Genomic DNA, 10,749 nt, shown 5'->3' on the forward strand with positions numbered 1-10,749 from the left:
CCTAGCTAGCTGTCTACTATTACAATTACAATTGAACCATACAGCAGACAGACAAGACACCCTTCCCTCCTGAGTAGATGATCGTTCGGATCCGTTCCCTACCACCGTACTTTACATCGAACGAACAAACACGCACCCCCTCCCTGCCAATTGTCCAATTACACCCCCAACCATGTCTCACGAGCTACCTACTCTACTCTACCAGGCTGATCCTCTCCTCCTTCGCTCCGGAGTCTTTTTCTTCCATCCATCAATGATGATCCATCCATCCTCCTCCCTCGTGGCAGCAGCTCGACCGAACCGAACCCTACCAGCCCGGTCTTTGTTTTCCGCTAATCGTGTTTCACCCAGTGGTCTTTCGTTCTTCTTGCCTCCTCCCTTTTTTATGATTGGGATTGGTGTGGGATCGGAAAGAAGGGAAGGGAAGCCAAGGGTCGACGGTTTCTCCACATCCGATGGACGACGCATTGTCATAATTGTCATAATGTCTAACTAGCTAACAATGTACCTAACTACATAGAGTGAGTGCAACTTGGTGTTTACTTTGTAACAAACCATCGAGCGTCCATCCGGCCCTTCAAAATGAATGACGGGTGGCAGACTGGATAGGTAGCCGTGATACATATGATTGATGTATCCGAGCGGCCCAGATCTATGCATTAGGCGGCTCGACCGCGGCCGTTGCAGTGGATCACCGGTATGTCGAGTCTTCTTCTACTTCGTAAGTGAGGTACATGTGTGTAGAGTCATCAGAAATAGACAAAAAGAGAACGAGAAGCAAAGTAGGTATCGTATATCACGCAGCTAGGCTGGCTGGAGCCGGAGTAAATACTGCCAACCATTTGTTCTTTTTTCTTTTTGCACGATCATCGAAGAATTGAACCAAGCAGAGAGCGACAAGTGCCCGATTGGCTTGGGTATATGCGATTCTGATTACTTACTCGAGGTATCGAGTCCTACGTGTGTAGAGACACATTTGTGATCTTGGTACTCTACTTCGGTAGAGAGAGTAGGCAGAAGACAACTGTGCTGGTAGGTAAATATTATGCCCAGACACCGAGGCGAGAGCCCGGAGTAAAGATTTCATTTCTCGGGTCACTCGTGTAAGTAAGATAATGAAAAAAAATGCACTTTGAGTAACTAGTCTAATTGCACATTGCTGTATGTAGCAGCTAGCACTAGCTAGCAGCAGTGCGACGTCAAAACCCGCAATAATAAAATTATCCAGGGTTTTCCGCCGGCCGACGACGTTGTCGACGCTTTTTCCCCGAACGTCGCGCGCGACGTAAGTACGTACGGGAAGGCAGGGCTAAAAATAAGGTAGGGGGTTTTGTGGTTGCGGAGCGCCGGGTGCATTGGTACTGCCCTACCTACATATTGACATGGGAGAATATTGGTAGGGGGGTGGTAGGTTAATATGTCCAGGTACTTTTTTCGATGCTGCTAATGTTACTCAGGTACATTGGAGGAGTACCAGGCCCGCCGCCGCCGAGGGGAGCAAGCAAAGTAAGGTGAGTAACATTTGCAATCAATATTTGCATTTAGGGATCCAGAGGGGGGTGGGCCTTGGCTTATCGATTAGAATCTATTCCGGGTCGAACATATCCCCGTTTTGGTGGATGGATGGATAGAAGCGTTAAAGAAGACGTGCTCCGCCACATTTGTTTGGGAGATCGAAAATATCAGAAACGAAACTTATCAATATTTAGATCCTCGAGATCTAAAAAGAACATATAGATAGATACTCGATTAGTATCAGTGGGTCATTACTTAGACGTCGCAGCTGTACCCAATAGACAAAAATATAAATGAGAAAGTTGCTAGAATAAGCACTTTCTATCCACACCAAGTGGCGCAGGAACAGGATCTCTATCACTAATGGGGCTGGGGAGGTGATAGTTTAGCAGGGGGGAAAGAGAGAGGAAAGAAAAGGAAAAAAAAGCGCTGGACCAGTAGGAAGTCGCAATGCCCCACAGACACCTTTTTTTTTTGTCTACTCTTAGGTTTCTTTACTTTTTCGGGAATATGGCAAGAGAGTAGAGAGGAGGAAAGTAGAGTATCTAGAGGCAGACCGGGCTTTTGTTTGGCTAGACCTAAAGAAATCCATCAAGGTAGAGAATCCCTCCCACCACTCTCCCCCCTTATGTGATGTGATGTATGTGCGCGTGTGTGTGTGTGTGCGTGGTTCGTAGGGTGGGCCATCGAGAGACATACAGCTAGCTGCCAGCAACCTCTCTCTCTGTGCCTTCTCCCCCCAGCCCACCCATCCATCTCCCCTCCACCACCACCACCACCACCACCACCCATCCCCCCCTCCACCCCCAGCCAGGCCTGAGTGTATAAGACTGCACTGCACCTCCGCTCCCTTTCCCCCCTCCCTTCTATCCACACATCTTGATCTGTTTCTTTTTTTCCTGTCTCGTCGCTCGCTGAACTCACTCCTCAATACTCTGTTATATATACTCATATACTCAGCTCTAATCAAATCAACTCTACCTACCACAACAACCACCAACCAACCAACCACCACCAGTCAAGATGCAGTTCAAGTCCATCCTCGCCTCCTCTGTTCTCGCCGTCGCCGCGGTCTCTGCCCAGACCACTACTGGCTTCCCCGCCAACTACCTAGGCTCCGCCGCGGTCATCAACGATAACCCAGTTGGCACAACGTAAGTCGCTGATACCCAATCCAATCCCATCCAATCCAATCAAGCCCGCACTAACACTCCGCCCAGCTACTCCGCAACCTTTGAGGGCAATGTCACTGGTAAAATGACATTCACCGCCAGCACCAACGGCACCGGCGTCGCCGTCAAAGTCGACCTTCTGGGATTCAGCGGCGCTACCGGCCCCTTCAACTACCACGTCCACGACCAGCCCGTTCCCGCCGACGGTAACTGCAACGGTACCCTCGCCCATCTCGACCCCTACCAACGCGGCCAGACCCCGGCTTGCGACAAGACCGCGCCAGAGACCTGCGAGGTCGGCGACATGTCTGGCAAGCACAACGCGGTCCCCAACACTAATGGCTCTCTGGGTATGTTTTCTCTCTCTAATGTGGAATGTGGGGAAGAGTAGTGGGCTAATTGGTTGATTATAGTCGAGTTCCACGACGCCTACGTCGACAACTTCATCTCCACCAAGTCCGGCATCGCCGCCTTCATCGGAAACCGCTCCATCGTCATTCACAAGGCCGGCGGTGGCCGCTACATGTGTGTCAACATCACCCTCGACACGAGCGCCAGCAACACCTCTACACCTGTCTTCCAGAACGATGAGAGCGCTGCTTCCAGCTTTGGAGTCTCGTCTGCGCTTGCGCTTGGTGGTATGCTTGTTGCTGCTGTCTTCGCCCTCTAAATATTGAGCGGTGATGGGATGGAATGGGTATGATGGGAGGAGGAGGAAGAGGGTGGGAGGGGAATAGTTAGGGTGGATAAAATATAGAAGTCTGTTTTTAATGGGTTGTAATGTTTCCCCTCTCCCCCGCGGCGGCCTCTTTGTGGATATTCTCAGTGGGTTGGAAGTGGTTTTTTTTTGTTACTTGATCAATTCTGAGGAATTGATTGGGGATGGCTACGATAACTACTACTGAGGATTTCCACGCCAACATGGTATTTCACCAAATACAATGTGCAAAGTTTGTACAGTTTTTTTCTTTGTCTTTTTTTCGAGTTCCGTGTGGAGGACGGGATGGTCAAGTACATGGTGTTTTTGTGCTTTTTTTTCTGTGTTTACAATTTTTTATTTTGGGCTCAGGTTGTCTTTTTTTTGTATATTACTTCTTGTTGCATGTAACCGGCGAAAATTCTTTTTTTTCCTCCCTCGATCCCATCTTTTCTCTGCGTGTCAGATCTAGAGAGGGTGTTTAGTTACTTGAAAATGAGCCCGCACCACCACTACCAGAACCTCCAATTTCCATATCGTCGCCTTGTACCCCTCCAGCTCCAAGTGACGCAGTGTCTTTAAGCTTACTTATTCCCCACCGTACCTTATGCGCGACAACCAATTTACCATTTGGCCAGGGTACTCTCTACCTTATTCCCTACGAGGTAACCCTACCCCCACTCACCCCTACCTACATGTAGTAATTATGATCTTGGCTTGGTTGTAGTTGGCTGCTTTCGGCGGCACCCCTGACCCTTTCTGGATGTGGATGGCTGAACCCTGGTGCTGTGCGACGATCACTGCTGGGTAGAGACTCCAAAGTGGTCAACAACACTGACGGCCCTAATTTCCGAGATGAGGGCGTCGACTCTGTGCCTTTTTTAATATTTGCTTTTGGGGGGGAGGTTCCCTTTTCAGCTTTTTTCTTTCTTTCTGTGTCTTCTTCGCTAAGCTAGCTAGCCGGTGGGTTTTTTTTAATGTTGTTTGTTTTGTTGGTGGATGGGACGAGGGGGGGGGGAAGGCAAACAACTCTTTAAGATCCTAATCGTGTAGATATGTCATTTTTGAGCTACCAGCTACTCTACTAGTAGCTGGTTGGAATTAAAAAACGCCTCCACTAACCATCGGTATCAGTATCGGTATCGGTATCGGTAGGCAGCCCAATCGCGACATTGCACTTTAAACAGTGACGACAGCCAGCTAGCACCCCATGAGCTGAAGATCAGAGTAAATGTTAATATGTGATTGGGTGCGCCCCCTCTTCGACTTGGGCGTTGTGCAATTTTACTTTTCGCCAAAGCGAAGTTCTTTTCCTTTCCAGCATATGTACAGTAAATTAACGAACTGTGGAGTGCGGTACCTGCTTAATGGGATACTGTATGCATCGTCATGTTTTACAATATAGTTGTTTATGTAGGTACAATACACATTTGGCTGGGAAATGGCTGGGCAGGGCAGGGCAACGGGCTCGAATGAGTCCAGGAGTACCCAGATCTAGAGGAGCATTAAGCGCATTGACTGACGGACACGAGAAATTGTTCCCATGACCGACGTCCGGTCCCATATCATATTAGAACCCGACCGACGTACCCGTTCGACCCGACTCATCCGAGTGAGCGTGAGCGACTTGCTTGGACACTTGTGCTGGTTGGAGAAACATCGTCGTATCCCTTCCCTTATGGATGCAGACACAGCCATAGCGGGGCGTGTATCCCATTCCATTCATTCCGCATTAGTATTCAACTCCATAATCAAGTCTATAAATATATTCGATCATTACCCCCCCCCCCCCTTTTCCTCCTCTCTACATCCCGACTAAGTAGGTATTCGAAGTTTCAAACTACTCTAGAAGCGTGCAGACCCACATTAGGGAAAACATGAAACGTTAGCGGCTCGGTGCTAAGCTTTTTGACACGTTACACCACGCGTCTGTCCCGGTCCGTGCGTTATTTTAGGCTCAGGTTTAACCCTGGCGGTTTTGCTCTGATTTGGTTCGGGGCGGTTGCGGGCTGTGCGGTTGTGTGGTTGTGGGTTTGTTTGAGGGGGTTGCGTTGCGTTGTTTCCTGGGACTGACTGACTAGGTAGCTGCGACGCCGGTCACGGTAGATCACTCGAGCTGGGTAGGCTGGGTAGGCTGGGCAGGTGGGGTGGCCATGGCCGGGTGGTTGCGCAATGCAATGACTACATGTATACGCGGGGGGTAATCAGTGATCACTGAGGTTTCATGAGGCCGTATCACGATTTGAATTAAGCTGGTTCGCTGTTGGGTGTGGTCAGTACGGTGGGAATGGGTCGATGCCACGCGCGGATGGGGTGAAGATGGATGCATGAGCTGAGATCATGTAGAAGATAAGTAGAGTACAGAAGTACATATCCGGACGGGGAAATGCATCCGCCACTAGCTAGCCAGGCGAGTATTGAAGCGAGTGAGTGGCTTGATTATGAGGCTGCCGAAAGCTCGAGCATCTGGAAGTATTGCATGGGAACCTTTCTCCATCTAGTACATATGCTGTCCAGAGTCGGATTAATTACACATCACGAGGCAGCCAGCCAGCGGATCTATGGAACAGCGAGTGCTTTCCATTACGTACGGGAAATACTCAGGTTCGTTCGCAGTATACGTATGTGCCTGTAGGAACAATTGTTTCGAACCTTTTTGTCCTCATGGCGCCAAGTCCGAGCACAGGGCCAATAGAGTAAGATTGTTCCCTGGCTGACCGTCATTAACCATCGCAAACGACAGAGCAAATAGCTGATTTGCCAGCAACACTCAGTCACCAGTCAGACGAATCGGAAGCGGCGTGGCGTGGCGTACTGGCATGAAGTTGGATGAGGGTTTTTGATTTGTCAAGCCACTCGAATTTCCCCAACCCCAGGTATACCCCAAAGTGCAAAGACGTGATCACAGTGATTGTGTTGACTGTGTAGACTGATCACCATTTTGTTTTGTTTTCATAGCCGGTATTAGCTAGAGGAAGGATAGCAGCCGGCCTGGCTAGTGGGGTGGATATATGGTTAAACTAGCTACATGTATTAATATATATCGTACATCATGTACGTACATGTAGTACGTAGATCTGCACATATACTTATCCTGTATACAACACGTGCTGTCACGCTATTCTTACGGAGGGCCCGCGCTCTCTCTTGCCTGCCGGCAGCCTCCATGCTTCGACCTCTACAATCAATAATAATCGTCCCTCTGGCCCGGTAGCCTAGCTATACTTCAACTAAGCTTTGATACCATCGAATCAATATGATGCTCCTATCTACGCCTTCCCGTGTGATGAGAGATTTAAAGAACGATGAGAAAGCAAGGAAGGCAGAAAAGAAGGAAGAATTAACGAAAGCGGGGCTAGCTAGGTCAGTCAGTCAGTCAATATGCAGCCTCCCCAACAGTTAGCCAGCCAGCCAGCCAGCTAGTGTGTACTCGAATATCTCCGTCCCACCATATTCTATCGGCGCGCTGTGACTCTTCGAGACACTTGTGCCTCTACGTGTCATCACTTAAATGTAAACGTAGCGCCATAGGATCCTGGGAAAGCAGCACAACAGATACTGAAGCAATTCATAATTCACACGTGAAAAAAAAAGTCTAATCGCCAGTTTACCATGTGTCAAAATGCCCTTTGAATTTCCGTATACATACGCTATTGCATAAAAATTGATAAGCCGGTGTTTGGCGATTTTTTTTGTCACGCCATATACGTACTTCTCGAGAGAAGTGAAACCAAGGCCTCAGAATGTATATTTTATGCTTCTATGTGGGAGAGTTATAATAGTTACGAGTGATAGTTTGTGTTTTTGAGTTGATTTTTATGTCAGCAAATAGATTGATTTCCTCTTTTTTTCCCGTGTTTTTGCGGTGCGAATAACTTAAGCTTTCTGTTGCTGAATAGCCAGTTAAAAGAAAGAACGAATCTGACCAAGTTAGCTTTTAGTTGCATCAGCTTATAAATAGCGAAAAAAATCGTCATGAATTAAGTTAGAGATGCTTCTTATGCGCTCTGTATGGGATAGGAGAGACAGAGTGTATCATATTGTTAATTAAATGCTATCATATTAGCCATATCCCTCCAGTCACCACAAGTACAAAAGCAAGAACCAAACCCCCAAACCACAAAAAGGGCCGATCACTCCTGGGACTACGACGATCCTCGCCCGCAGACAGAATAGGATATAATTTCTGACGCTCTTCTGCACCCATTGCGACTTGCTGATGGTATGATATAATTTTTTGTTGTCTTCTGACTCTCAGTATTTAACGGGCCCCACAGAATCTCCAGAGCTGTAGCACCCGCAACGAAAAATTCACGAGTGATAGCTCATGATGCACATTAAATATCGACCCTAATTGATGTTAACCAGAAGGCCAGGCAGATACGGTTTAAGAATCTTAGATGATACCGAGATGATATCCGGCATCCCAGATGTGCAGATATATCCACCCCCATGCGTAATTCCCAATACCGAATCCTCCTGCATGATGTTGGTCTGGAGGGTACGTACTGGTAAACCGCGAACACACCCGTTGAAGCCGATTCGCGCGTGGTACTGTGGTGAATAAAATCGGACCGTGTTCGGGTCCTGGCTATGTGGGGGTTTGGCCGGACCTGCGTACCGACAGATCTATGGTGTAATCTCTCGACTGCTTGACCAGATGAGGCGTCGGTCCGTCCAGTAACTATCAGATCACATTCCCTTCGGTGTGTACATTAGGGCCCCGTGACAAACTCAGAGCTGGAGTTATAAACTGCGTCATAAACTCGGACTGTCATAAACTGCTGTTTTTAACTGAAAACTGTCATAAACTCAGACTCAATTTTCTAATTTTGACCACCCAAATTACCCTAACCCACCCTAAATACCAATTTTTGCCCTAAAATTACCCTAGCCCACTCCCAAAATGGCTGTTGAGTTTATGACCATGACACCCAGGTTTTCGACAGCCAGTTTTTAACCAGTTTAAAACTGTCTGTCATACATTCAGTTTAAAACTCCCGAGTTTCTCACGAGGCTCTAGTGTACATACGCACACAGGCTATAGTCCCACACCCGGGCTGTGTTGATCTCCGCACAACCATGAGTCCGGCTGAGGTCAGGCGAGTCCAGCAGCCGAGCCTTCGCTGGGAGATCTACCCGTACAATGCGCACAATGCACATACCTATGTAACGTCGGCTCAATTTAGCGACCCAATAATGCTCTATGCGGCGCGGGCGTCCCGGTACTACTGTTGCTGCGCATGGATCAGAATAATCTTTTTTTTTTGTTTAATTCATTAATTGCATGCAGATCAGAATAATCGGTTTGCGTCTGATCACCGCTGCCGGATCGCGGCCACCATCAGGTGACATCGGTGTCCCTGGCTCCATTCGGCAGATAAAAAACAAGCAAAGAAATTTCATTCCCTGCGCCTCTGCTGAGTACGGATGACTCGAGGGGAAAGTCTGAAGTCATAAATTATCACTCGAAAGGCCCTCATGACTAGACTGGCCGTGCTTGTTCCACTGTAGCTGCCAGGCGGCAGGTACCCCAAGATCATAGTCTATAGAAGTCAACCCGGAATTAAAGATACATTTAGTGTCCAGGAAAACAATACATAGCGGCTACAGGACCGAGTAAAGTATTGAATACCCTGGGGGTAAAGCGGACATGTCCCGCATGCACCGTATGTGTACGAGTGCCACTCCGCCGGACCCTGCGGTGAACGGTCTAGATGAATCATCATTTACTCCAACACAACGCAGCTTAACTATTAACCATCCGGCAGGATCATATCAGGTTTCTGGATGGTCCAGAGTAACTGCCCCACGGCACCCGCTTTCTGTGGTCTCCCTCGCTCCCTCCGAGGTACAAGACATCGGAAAGCCAAGCGGAACTTCACAACCGCCATAATTCGGAATTATAGAATTTCCTGATGATTCTTGAAGCGGAAGGAGGACAATTCCTGCTTTTGCAACTTGGCGTGGAAAAATTCGTTTAACTCTATACCGCGCCCTATGATCAGAGAAGAGCTAGGAAAGTGGAGGTGGGATAAAATACCTCCCATGAGATGAACGGAAAGCCCAAAGCCCCCCCCCCCCCCAAATTCAGTGACCAAAACTAACAGGAGTATCCCCGCTCTTGGATCCTCCACGACAGGTCGATCAGGGGGGGAGTATCAAGGGATCTTTGGTGCTTGCGGTGGTAGGTTGGTATCCGAGTCAGTTCAAGCTATTTAGGACAAATGTCGAGCGAGCATCAATATAGATGGCTATAGACCTTACAGTGGAGTCCCGATAGTAGCAACCTCGATAATAGCATATCCTCGATAGTAGCATATAGTTGGGCAATCCCAAACGAGTCGGTACGGGCAAAGTTGTTCTCGATACAAGCATATCCCCGATAGTGGCACACGAAAATCCGTTCCCGACCATATGCTATTATCGAGACTCCATTGTATATGTTGCGCTGGTTCTAGAGGGGGTTTGTGCAAGGGTCCAAAATGGACGAGATAGTTATGTGACAAGACGCTCCCAGTTATGGCTGGTAATTATACAAAGTCATTAGTACATATGTAGTTACAGCTATATGTAAATTCGTACAATAGAAATTAGGGGCGCCGTGGCGAAAGCGTGGTATTATCATAACGCTAAGGGAAAGCTAGTAGAGGCTCCCTCCGAACCTCCTAATAGAATCATCTATGCATGATACTTCTGTCGAAATACCTCTCACAGCTAGGCTGTGGTGCATAGCTGTATAGCGAGTAATTGTTAGAACTATTAGCAATCAATTGATCAACTAGGTCGCCGTGACGAACCACCGGACGAGCGCAAAATAGAAAGCGGGTGGAGGGGCAACCGAGTGATATTCCGTGCGCGAATCAAAGTATAGTAAGTAAACGAACCTTTTGTTAGTGTCTCGGTGCTATATAGGCTTGGGACTTTATTGAATTTGGAGGTCTGAGGGTGCTGTGGTTGGTTTTTATGGGATAGGTGATAATTGGGGAAAGAGAGTTAGTGAGACTTGGTAGAAGGGCATGCTTTAATATAATTCGGTCTGGATCCTATACTACATCCATTGAAGAACTACTAATTAACTAGCTGGCCGGTATTCATATATTTCCCGAGAGAAGTTTCTTCCATACACAGTTCGAATCGTTATAATGATTGCGAGCATTAAACCAGATTCAAATCGAACCAACAACCGACCCTATATAAAATGTGCCGTGGTGCACACTACCTTATACTAAGTATTTTCGATCGACTATTAATTCTAGTTACTACTAAGTCTTTTGAGGAGCATAAACAAAACATCAACATGGGTCGGCGTGTTTGATAATAAGGAATATCGATGCTCTAGGGTACATACCGGCCAATCATGTC

The 10,749-nt window shown here is 47.7% G+C and overlaps 1 protein-coding gene across 1 annotated transcript; it reads left to right on the top strand.

The window, feature by feature from the left end:
• Positions 1 to 2,538: 2,538 nt before the first annotated feature.
• LAJ45_05819 (uncharacterized protein) lies at positions 2,539 to 3,357 on the top strand (the record flags this gene model as incomplete). Its single annotated transcript, XM_046115388.1, has 3 exons — positions 2,539 to 2,669; positions 2,736 to 3,037; positions 3,101 to 3,357. The coding sequence occupies 3 exons, from the start codon at positions 2,539 to 2,541 to the stop codon at positions 3,355 to 3,357; spliced, it is 690 nt and encodes a 229-aa protein (XP_045971437.1).
• Positions 3,358 to 10,749: the final 7,392 nt, after the last annotated feature.

This window comes from Morchella importuna (genome assembly GCF_003444635.1).
Source record: "Morchella importuna strain M04M26 chromosome Unknown Morimp01GS016, whole genome shotgun sequence".
Taxonomy (NCBI): Eukaryota; Fungi; Ascomycota; class Pezizomycetes; order Pezizales; family Morchellaceae; genus Morchella; species Morchella importuna.